We start from the raw sequence: 17795 nt of genomic DNA on the forward strand, positions 1-17795 counted from the left end.
TTTGGAGCTGCTCAGAATTCACACAAAAAAAATGCGTTGTTATCGGAAATGCTTTTATTTAAATATAAATATGTGTACAAAGATACAAGCGATGGTAGCTCATTTCGGCAAAATTATTAAAAGAAGTAAATGGCAATTAGTTGTGAGCCAAGAAAAAAAAAACATAGCATTAAATGATTGATAAACAAAGCAAGAAAACTTGTGACCCCCCCACCAAAAAAAAAAAAAAAAAAATCAACCAAGACACATACATATTATATAAAGATACTTTACAATAGAGCAGCTTACACGCTGTACATTAAGGCTTATATAAAATATAAAAATAAAGACAAAGCGATGATGTTTTGCCTCCTTACTATTTCCTGTTTTTCTTTTCTATTTCTGCCCGGTAACAAGCAGTAAATGGCAGTACATCCACAAAAGTAGAATGCAATCGGGCCTGGGTGCAGAAACCAACGTCTCAAACATGAAATGGACATGACTTTTTTTTTTTAAATGCGGAATTTTTTTTTTTTTCTCACTAGACACATTGATTGCATGCAACAGAGAGAAAACATGGGCTCGGACGTTTTTTTGTACAGATATTTTCAGAGTACTGCGTCTTGTAAACATTTTAAGACCATTTGATTGACTTATAAAAAAACATCCACAGAAAGGACCGTTGCATTCAAGTTTAGTTTGAGATTGCCGCCATGTTGATTGTTCTGGTAATAGCCTATTTTCTTCCTCCAACCACAGTTACAAAAAACTGTAAAAAAAACAAAGTAGTACCAGGGCAAGGAATGCAGTACCTTCACCGTCTTTGGGTTTTCATGGCCCCGCCTCTTGTCAAATTCCTTCCGAGGTGAATATCCAGTTTTTAGGTTCGAGTATTCCACTGTTGTGCAGATAAGTTTGTTACTCAGGCGATAATAATCGATAATTGACACACAAATGTGCTTAAGAATTCCTTTCGCATGCCAACCAAAAAACAGCAGAAAAAAACGTATTGGAATTGTTTTTTTTATGCTGATGTTCGGTCGCCAAAACAGGAAGTAAACATGTAAACGCAGTCATCTGTTGTAGTCCGCCAAGCGGATATCTCCACATTGTGCCGTCAATCATGCGGAGATATCGTTAAGTATCGCTTAACCATGGAGATGGTTTTTGACTCGAACATCACAATCGGCTGATCCCGAATCAGTTCGGGAATGACTTCCGGGAATGACTTTCCATTGTCCAAAGTGAAGAAAGTCTGTTAGTCCTGCCAAAACGTTGTTAAATACTCATCGCTTTTGCGTTTTTGTTTTTTGATTCGCCGACAACGCTTGTGGAATCAAACGTGCGTCTGCATACGTTGCGATGGTCGCCCGTAGTCCGACTGCTGCGACGAGGACACTTGTGACGAGGCGTAAGAGAAACGGGAGGAACCGGACACTTTGCTGCCTTGATCCGATTGGTCGTAGGCGTCCACTTTCTCGTAGGAAGCGGGCTTGACGTAACTGGTGAAGGCGCGGCCGTAGGTCGCCGGCAGGTAAGCGGTGCCGCTGTAGAGCGGGTCGGTGGGGTAAATGGTGGCCGGTTGAGTGGGTTGCTGCTGGACGGCTTGTTGCTGTTGCTCGTACGCCGACTGGCTGACCGTGTTGGTCGCGTATCGGTGGGCGAAGTCGTAAATCCGCGGCTGGGTGCCGTGTTGGCCGTACATGGGGCTCGGGGACGGCAGCTGCGATGGCGTGTAGACCGGTCTGGGGTTGGGGACGTACTCGGAGAAGCCGCTACTGCGGATGTGGCGGTCTTCGTGGCCTCGTACGTTGTAGTAGCCGTTGGTGGGGTCCTTGAGTGCATGAAAAAAAAAAAAGTATTTAGTATTTTTTTTTTGGCGTGCGTCAGATACTAAGAACGGATCTATTTGGCGGGCTCGTGTTTACCTTGATGTCCGATCTCTCATCATCCTCCTCTTCCAAGAGGTCACTGTGTTCTGTACGAGACGTCCCGGGAGACTCGCTGCTGTTCGGCGCCTGAAGGGAAGACCGCGCATATTTTGATGAATTAACACGGCGAACAAGACCTCGCTTTGAATAAGAACAAAAACATCGCCATGTGATGTTTTTTGCTAGCAGTGACGCTTTTACCATCGGTTCTTTCACATCCTCCTCGTCGTCGTTTCCACGCGTGGCGTTGTGATCGCTGTGAACTATTTGGACTCTGATATCGCTCTTGGAGAGGCGAGTGCACCTTTTGCCTGCGGAAAAAAAAAAAAAAAAGGTTGACTTTATGTGGAACTTTATTTAAAATTTGCATTTGTTGGTGTTAAAAAGTGGCGAGTGACCCCCCCTTCGGGACTATACTGACCGTTGAGCTCACCTTTGCCTGTGTGCCTGCAGCAGATGGAGACGAGTGTGATGACACAGATGAGCAAGACGCTGCCTCCGCCCACGGATCCACCCACAATTAACAACATAGGCGGGGCCTCTGGAAAGAAAACACATATGTATATAAGTGCGGTTAGACGGTTGCTAGGCTAAGGAAGTATAACGCTATTCATTCATTTTCAGTCGCAAGGGTGCTGGAGCCTATCCCAGCTGTCTTCAGGCGAGAGAGGTGAGGTACACCCTGGACTGGTGGCCAGCCGAGCATAATAATACAAAATGGGCTGCACAGCGGTCGAGTGGTTGGCATGCAGCTTGGAGACCAGGGCTCAATTCCACCCTCGGCCATCTCTGTGTGGAGTTTTCATGTTCTCCCCGTGCATTCCAAAAACATGCTAGGTTAATTAGCGACTCCAAATTGTCCATAGGTATGAATGTGAGTGTGAATGGTTGTTTGTCTATATGTGCCCTGTGATTGGCTGGCCACCAGTCCAGGGTGTACCCCGCCTCTCGCCCGAAGACAGCTGGGATAGGCTCCAGCACCCACCCACACCCCCCGACCCTCGTGAGCATAAGCGGTAGAAAATAAATGAATAAATAAATAATACTATAATTTGGCTGCACGGCGGACAAGTGGTTTACGTGCAGGCCTCACAGCTAGGAGACTCGAGTTCAATTCCTCTGCCAAAAAAAATATTTTTGAATTAAAAAATTAAATTAAATAAATATTTTTATTTAAAAAATGAAATAAAAATAAATATATATATTTTGTTTTTATAATTTTTATATAACTTTTTTTTTATTTTTGTCATTTACCGAAGTACGAGGTGATATGACCATCCAATGACATAATGTGTACCATAGTAAGTGTCAATATAGTGATATGTATAGCACATCATGACTGGTTCAAGACTCTTCATCCTTGTATTTAGCAAACATCAACTGCTTGTATTGTTTCTTGAATTGGCTCATCGTTGTGCATTGTTTGAGGGTCTTACTCAATCCATTCCATAGTTTGATTCCACATACTGAAATGCTATGGCTTTTTAACGTAGTCCTAGCATAGAAGTGTTTCAAATGTACTTCTTCCCTGAGATCATAGTTCTCCTCTCTTGTAGAGAAGTATTGGATTCAAAAAGATAAATTCCATGTATAGATCTGTTCATGTATGTAGTAGTAATCTCAGTATGTTCTTTTTCTTCTACTTCTATATCAATGTCAAGTGTGATGGCTTGATTTGGCTAAACTAATTGTCCGATGCGTTCGTGCTCTCCAGTGTGCTTTTAAAAAGGCAATTTATCAAATTGTCAACAAACGCTAATTGTTTTTACGTGATTCTATTAATTAAGCTACCAACAAAACATAAACTCTCTCATCAAAAGTGTTTTGCGGAAAAAAAATATAATGAAACCTTCAATCTTCCGGCAAAGATTAAGTAAAAGCAGAACCCCTGCCTATTCTTATCTTAATTATACTTCTCCTAATCGATATGATTTAATCAGCAGATGCTTAGCTTTAATGAATATGTTTGCCCTATAACATAGATATTGATCGGGGGGGGGGACAAAAGTCAATGAGATGGAGTCATGCGTTTCAGGTAGGACTGATATTCTCTATCAGCCAACGTCTGGAGGGCCAGCCCGGCATCTCTGGCTGTATTCCACTGAAGTGATCTCAAAATTACATTTGGAACGCAGTCGCCCGTGGAAGCCTTTTGTTGCGGCAGACACCAAAAAAAAGAAGGTCCTCCCCAACAATTGACATCACTGTAGCAGAGCGGCGTTGTCTCCAGAGAAATAGGCACCGGTATTTCTCCTGGAATTTCTAATTACATTACCGTCTTTTGCTTCATTGCATGTCAGGCCTTGTTACTTTTTACTTCACAGACATTAGAGACAATCGTCAGGCTGTGTGATGCCACATCGCATACCCCCCTCCTCGTCCCCGCCGCACAATCATACTTACGCTCACTGAGAACGGGTCACGGTTAACTGCGGGTACATTAAACATTATAGGCGCTGACATCGAAAAGATTAGCAAGATGTAGCAATAGCAAGGATGTCACTTTTTTTCCTCTACATTAGCTTCTTACTGACCGAGTGGTTACCGCGCAGGCCTCGCAGCTAGGAGACCCGAGTTCAATTCCACCATTGTGTGGAGTTTTGCATGTTCTCCCCGTGCATGTGTGGGTTTTACTCCAGTTTCCTCCCACATTCCAAAAAAACATGCTAGGTTAATTAGCGACTCCAAATTGTCCATAGGTATGAATGTGAGTGTGAATGGTTGTTTGTCTATATGTGCCCTGTGATTGGCTGGCCACCAGTCCAGGGTGTACCCCACCTCTCTCGCCTGAAGACAGCTGGGATAGGCTCCAGCACCCACGCGACCCTCGTTGAAAATGAATAAATGAATTAATATGCAGTCAGTAGCCTACACGGTAACCGAGTGGTTGGAGCTAGGAGACCCGGGTTCGAACCCCACACTCGGACATCTCTGTGTGGAGTTTGCATGCTCCAATTTCCTCCCACATTTAAAAAACCAAAAATTGTCCATAGGTATAAATGTGAGTGTGAATGGTTGTTTGTCTATATGTGCCCTGTGATTGGCTGGCCACCAGTCCAGGGTGTACCCCGCCTCTCGCCTGAAGACAGCTGGGATAGGCTCCAGCACCCTTGCGACCCTTGAGGATAAGCGGTAGAAAATGAATGAATGAAAAATTGCAGGCTGTGCGGCAGACCGAGTGGTTAAAACGCAGGCCTCACAGCTAGGAGACCCGAGTTCAATTCCACCCTCAGCCATCTCTGTGTGGAGTTTTCCTAGCTGTGAGGCCTGCGCGCTAACCACTCGTCTACCATGCAGCCTGTGTTATTATTATGATTACTACCCATTATGTCATTGGATGGTCATATCACCTTGTACTTTGGTACGTGACAAAAAATGTAAAATTATATTAAATTATTGTGACAAAGCAGGTATTATTGACAAGATGGGTTTGTCTTGTCACCCGTGTGACAAAACAGCTACAGCTAAAGATACAAACAGCTAAAATAATGCATAAGGGCAAAAAATAACCAATTAGCTAAAAATGTCATCCAATACTTCTCTACAAGAGAGGAGAAATATGATCTCAGGGAAGAAGTACATTTGAAACACTTCTATGCTAGGACTACGTTAAAAAGCCATAGCATTTCAGTATGTGGAATCAAACTATTGACAGTTACTATGGTACCCATTATGTCATTGGATGGTCACATCACCTCGTACTTCGGTACATGACAAAAATAAAAAATAAAATTAAATAAAAAAATTAAACTATATTAAAATTTATTAAAATAAAATAAATATATTTATTTATTTTATTTATTTTTATTTTATTTTTTAAATAAAAATATTTATTTTTTTAATTCAAAAAATATTAAAAAAAAAAAATTAAATTAGGAAAGCAGGAAGTGAACAAATGTAACAGTTACTGATTGTAAAAGTACAATGTGAATGGTTGTTTGTCTATATGTGCCCTGTGATTGGCTGGCCACCAGTCCAGGGTGTACTGCTGGGATAGGCTCCAGCAACCCTCGTGAGGAAAATGAATGAATGAAGACATTCACAAGCCATGTTGCCAGTTTGTATGTTAAAAGTTGAAATACTTAGAAAGCAACTGGCGGGCCAGATTCAAACGCTTGGTGGGCCGTAGTTTGCCCACCGATGCCCTAGCTAGATGAGCTTCATGAACTTCATGGAAGACAGCAGGCTTTGCTAGGAAAGGTTTGTACCTTGCTCCTTCAGGTTGACCATAGCAGTGCCGGTTCCAAAGTTGTTCCAAGCAGTACAGTTGTAGCGCAGATCAAAATCCGGCGCCAGGGTCTCGGACAGCACCAGAGAAGACACGACTCCTTGGTCACCGGTTACCGTCTGCACCGAGTATCGACCAGAGGAACCGGAGGAGAGGCTGATGTCTCCAAAGGACCATACCTGTGGGGGGGAGATAATAAACAACAGGGGTAAGTCATTGTCCTATACAGCGATGCATTCATGTTGGTAGGAGTTTCTCCTTCTGTACCGCTGTCTTTCAGCACCCTCCCACGTGTGCCCTGCCCTACGTAGTGGGTCTGCTGCCTGTATAGTGCACTTGTCTCTCACTCGTCTCCTCACACCCTAATTATTATCTCTCAGCCCGACATACTTTCAACGGTTCGACAGGGTCAGCGGAGTGACGCCTCTGGGGTTCGCTAATTGAAAGCAGTTTGGCTGAAACGCCGTCAGAAGCCCGTCTCCCACCCCTCCCATAACATAACGTCACAGTTTATAAATCCTAAACATTACAGTTACCGTCAAGTGAAATATATTTTAATAAATTATCTAAAAATTGGATCAACATAGCAGATTATTTTTCAAATTTAGTTAAATTATTTTATATTTTTTTATATTTTTGTAAATTTCTGAATAAAGTTGGAAACAAATTTACATTTTATTCTCAATTTTTTTAGGTAAATTTGCCACTTTATTCTCATAAATGTTTATTCTGGAAATATAAATTTAGTAAAATATGTATAAAATACTGCAAGTCATAAATTTAAGAATTTATAATCAAAATGTCAGATTATTTGTTTTTATGTGGCCCTAATAATAATACAGTTACCTCCACGTGAAATATGTTTTAAGAAATTATCTAAAAATTGGATCAACATAGCAGATTATTTTTCAAATTTTAGTTAAATTATTTTATATTTTTTTATATTTTTGTAAATTTCTGAATAAAGTTGGAAACGTCACAAATTTACATTTTATTCTCAAATTTTTTTTAGGTAAATTTGCCACTTTATTCTCATAAATGTTTATTCTGGAAATATCATTTTTGTTGTCCTTTTTTGGCCTTAGTAAAATATGTATAAAATACCGCAAGTCATAAATTTAAGAATTTATAATCAAAATGTCAGATTGTTTTTGTGTGGCCCTAATACTAATACAGTTACCTCCAAGTGAAATATGTTTTAAGAAATTATCTAAAAATTGGATCAACACAGCAGATTATTTTTCAAATTTAGTCAAATTATTTTATAATTTTTTTATATTTTTGTACATTTCTGAATAACTCCTATAGCTTGTGCAATTATCGCTGAATATGTGTTTGTTGTGTGTGTGTGTGTGTAGGGGTTGACTATGCAATCAACCAAACATGAATGAACGATAATATTAGATTGACTTACAATCTTATAAGGCGGGGGGCTGCTCCCCACCCGGCACTCCAGCTTGCCCTTGGAGTGCTTGACTGCGTGCTGTGTGGCCTCTGCTGTGATGATAGGCGGGCCTGCAATGAAAACGGCACAACAGAAGCATGACAACAAACATTCAAAACGTACAAAAACAAATGTCTGATTAGTAAGCGGAAACAGGAAGCGTACCATTTACGGTCAGAGTGGCATCTCTTTCCGCAACTCCGATCCTGGGGACGATGGCCTTGCAGGTGTAAATCCCAGCATCCGCCTGAGTTACAGCTTTCAACTGTAAGGTGTTACTGTTGCTGAGCACCTGGTTGGACACGGAAAGATAGCATTTTCATTATAGCATTGTTTCCACTCCAAAAATATCAGTACTTATTAATGTTCTTGCTGTTTATGACCGCCATGCTATCAAATGGTCATATTTTAGGTTCCATGTTTTCATTTCAGGATGCCGTGATACCATACCTGACGTACTTCTAGCTACATGACCCCACCCCGTGTGTACGTCCACTAGCTAACGGTGTTAGCATTATACCTCACATGCAGAGCTCTATGGCATCGATTCAGGTTGGACAGCTGCTGAGTTACAGTGTATATGTAAAAGTGCATAGTGACGCTGTGGTGCAGTGGTGGCTGCAGGCCATTCAAAGAAGGGAAGCTCATTTTTTTTTACCGGCCTATATCATAAATGTGTTTGTTTATTTATATGTAAATTCTAGTATCTGCTATGATGCACAGCTTGCCAGCAGGGTGAGAGGCTGAGTGTGAGTGATCGTGGGGTTGGGGTGGGGGGGGGGGGCGGAAACCGCAGTGTGACACAAGAGGGTCGCCAAACACGGAGCTAGTCGTTTTTAACAAAGACAAGGGTGCTGGGGATCGGTAAAGTCTCCACATCGGTTCGTAATAACAGAATGAAAAAAATGACTCAGACAGATCATCCAATCATCATGCAGAATGTCCGGGCCAACCCACTGCTCCTTAGACCCCCAGAGCTCATTACCATTAAAGCTACAGACACACAAAAGAGTGTGTTCCCTATAGGAAGACTTATTTAAAAATATGTAAATACTATCATTTGGCTGCACGGTGAAAGAGTGATTTACGCGCAGGCCTCACAGCTAGGAGACCCAAGTTCAATTCCACCTTCTGCCATCTCTGTGTGGAGTTTGCATGTTCTCTCTGTGCATGCGTGGGTTTTCTCCGGGTACTCCGGTTTCCTCCCACATTCCAAAAACATTCCAAATTGTCCATAGTTATGAATGTGAATGTGAATGGTTGTTTGTCTATATGTGCCCTGTGATTGGCTGGCCGGCCACCAGTCCAGGGTGTACCCCGCCTCTTGCCCGAAGACAGCTGGGATAGGCTCCAGCACCCACCCACACCCCCCGACCCGCGTGAGGATAAGCGGTAGAAAATGAATGAATAAATCAGTAATACTATAATTCGGCTGCATGGTGGTCAAGTGGTTTACGTGCAGGCCTCACGGCTAGGAGACTCGAGTTCAATTCCTCTGCCATCTCTGTGTGGAGTTTGCATGTTCTCTCTCCGGGTACTCCGGTTTCCTCCCACATTCCAAAAACATGCTAGGTTAATTAGCGACTCCAAATTGTCCATAGGTATGAATGTGAGTGTGAATGGTTGTTTGTCTATATGTGCCCTGTGATTGGCTGGCCACCAGTCCAGGGTGTACCCCGCCTCTCGTGGCACCCCCCCCCCCCCCCCCCCACCCCTCGACCATTGTGAGGATAAGCGGTAGAAAATGAATGAATGAATGAAAAAATTAAAAATTTGTTTTTAAAAAAATCTGATTAATCAAAAATAATCAACTGATTAATCAGTTAGTTGCAGCGCAACAGTCAACTTTCCCACAGGAGTTGCTATCTCTCTACTACTAACCACTGCTATCACTCAGCTACCAGTCTGTCTATATGTGGGATAGGCTCCAGCACCCCCGCGACCCTCGTGAGGATAAGCGGTAAAAAATTAATGAATGAATACTACCATAAAGACGGTCTCTAGTGGCTACAATTGAAGGCCTTTGCTGGTGGTTGAGGTATAATTTAATTATCATTCATCACAACATTTGACACAAAAATTGGGTCTCAGTATCACCACTGCTTGGTATGAACGTCGCCATTAAAGTGCGAGGACACAACGGACCAACTACAGTGTGAGTGGGCCTCGGGAACGGCTGCACTCACTCCTTAGCTCATTGATCCTGTCATTCTATCAAGCTGTGCTTAATCCATTTACCTCCACTCAGACCTCCCTCTCTCTCTCTCTCTCTCTCCATTTCCACACACACACTTTCTCTCTTCTTTCCACTTTTCTTTTTCGACACACTTCCCAGCTAACCCAATTAATCCATTACTGTTGGCTGTGTGAGGGACAGTGGTCGTGGGTGGATTAGAAAAATGTCTTGCTTTCTCCCTCTGAGGGGTTAGAGTGTGTTCAATCTTTGAGGTGATGTCGGCGTTCATGGTATCTTAAATCAATCTCCCCCCCAAGCTGACCGTCAGAAGGAATATTGGTAGCGAAGAAAGATGCTCCTGTGGGATGTGGCTGATGGGCTGCACTGAAAGACTTTTACCGAGATAGTAAAGTTAGAGTGGAATCTTTTTTTTTTTTTTTTCCCACCAAATGTAAGCGACAGCCACTTGATGCCTGGCAGGGTGCGGATCTTTTGACTGACTGCTTCTTGAACTGATTGAGTTAGCGCGATGACAGCCAGTATGTCGACTTGGACGTGGTGTAAATCTGTCAGTGGACTGACAGTTCTCTGCCACGGGCCTTATCCCTCGGGGGGTGGGGGGTGGGGGGGGGAGCATTGCGAGGGCGGCTTTTTGAGCATTCAGTCGAGAGAGGGATGTGTGAAGGAGTTTACGCCTAAAGGCCACGTGTGAATGTTGTCTCTGAATGGTGTTGATGATGATGATGTCGGATAAAAACTGCTTTTACTGATGGCTCATTAATCAAGTGACATGTACCAATAGAGTTAGCATAATGCAGTTATGGATTTGACAGCAGAGGGACACGTAAATAGCACAACTTAACGTAAAACAGCATTATTGTGTGAGTATTTCAACAAAAATACCATTCTGTTTCTTTAAATTAAATTTTTCTGTAAATTTGGAACAAACGAAGTCATACATTTCAGAGAAAAAAGTCATTAATTTTGTAGAAAAAAAAGTTGTACAATTGCAAAAAAATAACGTCGAAAAGTTACAAGAATAAAGTCGTAATATTACGTGTCATCATGTCATACATGAAAATAGAACATATTTTCGGAAAATTTCCTCTTGCTTAAGCTTTTAGCTTGCTATCAAAGACATATTTAGACATATTGCTCGCTCCCAAACACGCATTTGTATGTGTTTTGCCTTTTTTTTGCGCTACGCAAAAGAGGTGATGATGCAACTCCACAATTGTGGAGATAACGCTGGTGCACTTTTAAGCCGGAAAAATGTCCACAAGGTGTCAAATTTCCTCTTGCTTAAGCTTTTAGCTTGCTATCAAAGACATATTTAGACATTTTGCTCGCTCCCAAACACGCATTTGTATGTGTTTTACCTTTTTTTTTGCGCTAGGCAAAAGAGGTGATGATGCAACTCCATAATTGTGGAGATAACGGTGGTGCACTTTTAAGCCGGAAAAATGTCCACAAGGTGGCAGAAGTGACTTTTATAAGAACTCTTTCCCATAGAAATATTGCATAGCAATCAGGAAGTGAAAATTAGTCTTGTAGCATTTCCAGTCTGGTAGAATGTAAATGCATTCATGACCACAAGTCTAACCTTTCTTCTGGTATGTACCTCGTCTATATAGAGCTTGATAAATCAGTCAAAATAATCCAAAATGGCCGGTATTGAGAGGGGCGGCTTTCGAAAAATGTCTGGGATGTTTTAAACATTTAGCTCTTTACCTCGCTTGAGCCCTGCTTGGTCCAGGCAAGGGTCAAAGGAGGGTTTCCAGTCCATGTGCACGTGAACGCAGCATCCATGCCAATATCCACGGTCATCGGCTTGGGCCCTGACAGCAATCTGGGACCAACTGTGGAAAAACAGATAGTAAGAATAAATATGTTTATACTTCACACCTACACCTCCAGCCTAAAATTGCAACTTTGCTTAAGATTTCTATTTTTTGTTTTTTCTAAAACACACCATCCGCGTTGTCGGCTGTGTCGGCGAACTTTTTGAAGCAAATGTTCCTGCCCCACAGATGGAAATAAGTCAGAAATGTGTTCAATTGTAGAAAAGTCAATCCCCATTTTTCTCGCCAGTATACTCCATAGTAGTTCTGATGCACTAGCTCTTCACTAGCATCTTCTTCTTCTTCTTCAATCTCAAAAAAATCAAAAAATCAATCTCCTCCATCCAACCCTGTCTTCTGCATCTGTCTCTCTCACACCAACTACCCTCATGTCCTCCTTCACTACATTCATAAACCTCCTCTTTGGCCTTCCTCTACGCCTCCTACATGGCTGCTCTAAATGGACATGTCCGAATCATCTCAGTTCGGCCTCTCTGACTTTATCTCCAAGGCCTCTGATGTACTCGTTTCTGATCCTATCCATCCTGGTCACTCCCAATGAGAACCTCAGCATCATCATCTTTGCTACTGCCAGTTCTGCTTCTTGTCTTTTCCTATCACACATCACGCCTGACGTTTTTTTCCTCCAACCGTTCAATCCTGCCTGCACACGCTTCTTCACCTCCTTTTCACAATCTCCGTTGTAATGAAATTTTAACCCCAAGTACTTAAAATTCTCCACCTTCTGTATCTCGTCTCCCTGTAACCTCATTCTTCCACTTGGGTCCCTCTCATTCACACACATATACCGTATTTTCCGGATTATAAGTCAGACTTTTTTTCATAGGTTGGCTGTTCCTGTGACTTATACTCCAGAGCGACTTATAAATGAAAAAACTGTTTATGTTACGTAAACACTGGACACCTTTTCTGTTTATGTTTAATTTTTGTGTAGCGGAATAACCATTGTGTTAGGACAGGGGTGGGCAAACTATGGCCCGGGGGCCACATGTGGCCCACCAAGCTTTTGAATCCAGCCCGCCGGTTGCTTTCTAAGTATTTCAATTTTAAACATACAAACTGGCAACATGACTTGCAGGTCTTATTTTGTAAAAAAAAAAAAAAAAAAAAATGTAAAATATAAAATAAAATGAAAATAAAATGTAAAGTAATTCAAGGAATATTATAAGCATAAAATAGTGTGTGTTAAATATATGTTCTGGCCAAAATATTTACCCACCCCTGTGTTAAATAGCCTGTTCTCTATTTTTTTTAATTGTTAGAACTTGCCTTCCAAGAGGACGTAATGTCTGTTTTGGTCAAGTAGTTTGTAAAATAAATTACCCGCAAAAAATGCGACTTATACTCCAGTGTGACATATTTTTTCTACCTAATTAAGCATTTTTGGCATTGTGTGACTTATACTCCGGAGTGATTTATAGTCCACAAAATACTAGGTAGGTACTCAGGTACTCAGTCTTGCTGCTTTCTGTTGTAGCATGCCATAATAAATCCAAATAGTCGTCTTACAGTAATAAGGATTTTTCATGCCAAATGGCTTGCTAAACAACATTGTTTACCGTCTTCCGTTCTGTGCAATGTGCAAAGAGCCAGCTGATAGCTGTCATTGACTATCACCGCCAGTAAAATACTCCTCACAGCCTACTGTCTTAGATCTATTCTAAGCATCGTAGAATAATAGCATGGGGTTTCATGCCAGGGCTAAATAAGCAGCAGTCACTGTTCACTGATCGTTTATTTTGCGGTGTGCATAGAGCTGTCAGTGCCACTTACTTGCACTTTAAACCGCAGTCTACCCACAACTGCTTATGCGTTGAACATACACTTACATTGAACATCAACCAGCGTGCTGACATTGGTGCTGCCGACGGAGTTGGACACCTCGCAGGAAACCGGATCTGTGAAGTACGAGTAGTCCACCGTGACCTCGAGGCTGTCCCCGTTTGCCTCCGAGATGGGGACGCCTCCTTTAGACCACCTGGGACAGATGAATAATCACATTATACAGTCAGACGATTAGCTCACGGAAAAGGTACTTAGCCATGCATGTCAAAGTGGCTATTAGCTCATTTGTAGCATGTGCCAATCATAATCAAGCGCTGCCAATCAAAGCGGCTCATTCAAGCAAATTATTCAAACACTTGCACGTAATGATTTTTGCAAGAGTACGAGGGTAGTCTACCTGTAGCCGGTGATTTCGGGATTGGCCGATGCGGTGCATATGAAAAGCACTTTGGCGCCCTCGGCCACTGTTTGAGGCTGCACTGACAAAACGACCGAAGGAGGGTCTGCAAGATGGCAAATATGTTGGATTCAAGTTAACATTTACGCTTTTGGTTTGTATTGAATGATGGTTGAAACTCACGTTGGACATTGATAGTGACGGATGTCTGCCTTCCAGCAGGGGCAGCTGGGTTAAGAACCCTGCAGGTGTAGGTGCGGCCGGAGTCGCTGTCCTCCGGGATGATGGGAAGCATACTGACAGCCGCCTCCCTCTTCGCATCCTCCATGAGCGTCTGGAAACAATGCAAGAGTAGCGCTTAGATCCAGCTGGAAGCCGCAGGTATTGCCTATGTGTGTCGTTCTATTTCTACGCGCAAAGCCGCTAACGCTATTTTAATTTAAACTTCTTTGGCACCGGCGGTGAAATATATTAGTATATTTTACGATGCAGCAACGGGATTTTTTTGCTGTTCCTACATTTTCTGAGAGTGCTCGCCGTCAGCGCCTTGTTTGTCATCGTCTTTTAAATCTATTTACTGCTTGCAGAAATCAATACGCCTAAGTGAGGCAAGGTGTAGATTCCGAGGGTAATGCACGCCGGCTCGCTCTTTTCCAAACAAACAAGAGGAAAACAGTATAATAAAGCCGAGGTGCCAATGAGTGTGTTTTTTGGGTGGTGACAGTATGGCAGAAACGTCACATCTTTTTATACATAAAAAAATGAAAGAAAAAGCGAACTGGGCATTTTCCACCCGGACACCACAATCAATGAAGTAACGCTTCCTCAGCAAGAAACACAAAAATCTTTATTTTTTTTAGATCAACTAACACCACGTGCCATGTCAACGCCACTCTTTTAAATGCATTGGAATATTGTTTTTGTTTTTCCATGCGGCATTGTTTCTTCCTTACGCGCCCCCTTCTCCACCGCCCCCCGTTCACCCTTTTTTTCTCCGCTGCAAGCGCTCGCCTCCTTTTAAACGTGGTGTTTAGCGTCGTTTAGCGTAGTCAGAGAGCATGAAAAATGTGACACTTTCCCCAGCCGTGCCTGACTCACGCTCCGCCGCACCCCCATTGTGTTTCTGCATTGTTGTGTTGGTGATTCGCTCTCTGCAGAAAGTCTTACTGTATGAAACCCTCATGCCTGTCTGAGCTTTGGCATGCTCCAGTTATGCTGTAGTGTCACTGCGTTTAGCCGAGGGAGGGGTCGGTGGTGTTGGTGGAGGGGAGTAGGGGGTTAGAGGCGTGAGTGAAAATGGGAGGGGGACTGCAGAGAAGGAGTGAGCAAACCTTATGAGAAAAGGGTGGTGATTGAAAACTGTAGACGGAAAGAAAGAGTGGGAGTTCTTTTTGTTCATATATATATATTCATATCATATTTTTATTTTATTTATTTATTTTTTTTTAATTTCATGACTAACATAAAATGGTAAATACAGATTTGAATGTACCTTGGAATAAATGGCCGTGTCCATTACTTCTCCATCTCTGTACCAAGTGATCTCAGCGGCAGGTTTGGCGCCGGAGGATCTGCAGGTGAGGTTGTATGGCGAGTGGGCTTTGAGGCGCACGACGGGACCCCCCTCCACTATGGGGTCTGATGGCGGGACTGTAAAAGAAATAACAAATCAATCCATGCAACAAGCCACGAACCAGTCATGCATCAGCATAGGTACCCCTGTGCAAGCCGATACAGTCATCCCTCGTTTATCGCCGCAATAAATAAGATTTAGTGTTATTAAATTGAATATTTTTGTAGTTGGAGCATCCAAAAAATGCATTATACCATTATTAGAGCCCTGCAGGATTGAAATAACACCCTATAGTCACCTTTACACTCATTGCTTTTTGTTTACACCAATGTAGGCACAAAAGATGGCTGCCGTTCTACACATAACAAGCTAACATGCAATATTTATGCATGCAAACAATTTATGGTAAGCTTTATGGTCATTTATGGTAAGCTTAAGAAAACGATGGGAAACAAAGACCCAAACTAAGAAGCCACACAATTACCACTTCCACACAGAATGGGAGGAGCACTTTTCCCCCACTCTATCATGTTCAACATGCCATGCCACACATGTTGTGTTAAGGTCATGTAACCTAAGGTCATGTCTGATCAATGTAACATTAAGGACGCCTTGTGACCAGAATACTACATATGACATATACTACATATTTTGGACTAATAATACACCATAGTCAATGGGTACCTAGGGTTACAGCATTAGGGTACCTAATGTCTAATCTGCATAAAAAGCTTTGACATAAATGAAATATTCTGAACTGGAAGTAGCAGAGATGAGGATGCTGAGGTTCTCATTGGGAGTGACCAGGATAGATAGGATCAGGAACGAGGAACTAATCTGCAGAAAAAAGCTTTGCAGTACAGATGACATGACATGATTGGGGCACTTTGCGACATATTACATGACATAAATGAAATATTGTGACCCAAAATGCCCTCTGTTGGGTTGAATATGTAGGTTATTTTTATTATTTATTTTTACATTTATTTATTTTAAATAATTAATTAAGTAATTTTATTATTTTATTTTATTTTGCTACCTTTTAGATTTCACAAAAAACTTCTAAAATATACTTTTAAGCCATATCCACATAGGGAGAGAGCAAAGTGACTCTGACCCACCACTGGGTACGTTCATTCATTCATTTTCTACCGCCTATCCTCACAGGGCAGACAACCATTCACACTCCCATTCACACCTATGGACAATTTGGAGTCGCCAGTTAACCTAGCATGTTTTTGGAATGTGGGTGGAAACCGGAGTACCCGGAGAAAACCCACGCATGCACGGGGAGAACATGGAAACTCCACACAGAGAGTGGAATTGAACCCTGGTCTCCTAGCAGTGAGGTCTGCGCGCTAACCACTCTACCACCGTGCAGCCACCACTGGTACGTGTAAGCATTTAAAACCACATCATTCAAGTAGTCTCTATCCACTTGTTTGTTTCACCAAACAAAGCCCACACCCAAACATGAGAAGTGTGATTGCAGCCTAACTATCCTCTTATGATCGTATGCCTCTCGTTCCATAAAACAGCTGAACGGTTGTCATCTGTGGAACAAACACACTCCCCATTCTTTATTTCCTCCTCCAGACTAGCGTTATTGTTGCATTTGCTCCTTCTAGGTTTGGACTGAATTGCTTATTTGTTCATTTATTTGCATGGTTTCTCACGCAGGCACTGGCAAGCCAAGCATGATGAGGGCGTCCATCTCCCCCGACCAATAAGGAGCGGCGTGAACGTAGGGTATGTGTTGGCCTTTCCCGCTCCCTCCTACCCAACCAATTTCACTGTGTGTGTCTGAATTGTCAGAGGTCCTTCCGTTGCCGCCGCGTGGACACTAATGGAATCCGAGTGCTAGGTGATTTTAATTTCCATGCCGATTCCCCTGACTGCACTCTAGACGTTGACTCCTTTCACTGTGCCGGATTGCTTTGGCACGCAGGCAAGTGCACACAAATACACATACACTGGGTAAAAAAAGCTCTTGATACACCTATGTACAAACATACACCTCAAGATACCCTCCTTCTCATTTAAAAGTCTATGAAAGATTAGCAGGGCCCATCAACCACCAGACTCAACTGATTGGGGGGGGGGGATTTGACCAAGTTACCAACTTCCATATCTATCAACTATCATATTGACATGAATGTAAAAGCGTATTTTTCCATAGAAAAAGGTCTGAAAAATATGGATCGGCTCATGGTCTGCTGTATGATTTTCAATCCATGTATTTTCTATGCCGCTGATCCTCACAAGGGGTATGCTGGAGCCTATCCCAGCTGACTTCATCCAAGAGGCGGGGTACACTCTGGACTGGTCGCCAGCCAATCACAGGGCACATACAGACAAACAACCATTCACACTCACATTCATACCTATGGACAATTTGGAGTCGCCTAACCAATTAACCT

General features: G+C 42.5%; 1 protein-coding gene across 3 annotated transcripts in view; it reads right to left on the reverse strand.

Annotated features, from left to right (window-relative positions):
- Positions 1-17795, reverse strand: part of kirrel3l (kirre like nephrin family adhesion molecule 3, like) — a 59741-nt gene continuing 41946 nt past the window's right edge. The window contains exons 4-15 of one of the 3 annotated variants that reach the window (XM_058084148.1): positions 15295-15452; positions 13986-14136; positions 13803-13908; positions 13450-13598; positions 11490-11617; positions 7748-7874; positions 7553-7653; positions 6119-6317; positions 2344-2451; positions 2112-2221; positions 1908-1997; positions 8-1813 (exon numbers count right to left, since the gene is read on the reverse strand). In XM_058084148.1, the coding sequence (XP_057940131.1) occupies positions 1316-1813; positions 1908-1997; positions 2112-2221; positions 2344-2451; positions 6119-6317; positions 7553-7653; positions 7748-7874; positions 11490-11617; positions 13450-13598; positions 13803-13908; positions 13986-14136; positions 15295-15452 (1925 nt within the window). In that variant the 3' untranslated portion in view covers positions 8-1315. Of the gene's footprint in view, positions 1814-1907; positions 2222-2331; positions 2452-6118; positions 6318-7552; positions 7654-7747; positions 7875-11489; positions 11618-13449; positions 13599-13802; positions 13909-13985; positions 14137-15294; positions 15453-17795 lie in introns of all 3 variants that reach the window. The other 2 variants (XM_058084147.1, XM_058084146.1) reach the window with 2 other exon arrangements.

This window comes from Doryrhamphus excisus, chromosome 10, assembly GCF_030265055.1.
Source record: "Doryrhamphus excisus isolate RoL2022-K1 chromosome 10, RoL_Dexc_1.0, whole genome shotgun sequence".
Lineage (NCBI taxonomy): Eukaryota > Metazoa > Chordata > Actinopteri > Syngnathiformes > Syngnathidae > Doryrhamphus > Doryrhamphus excisus.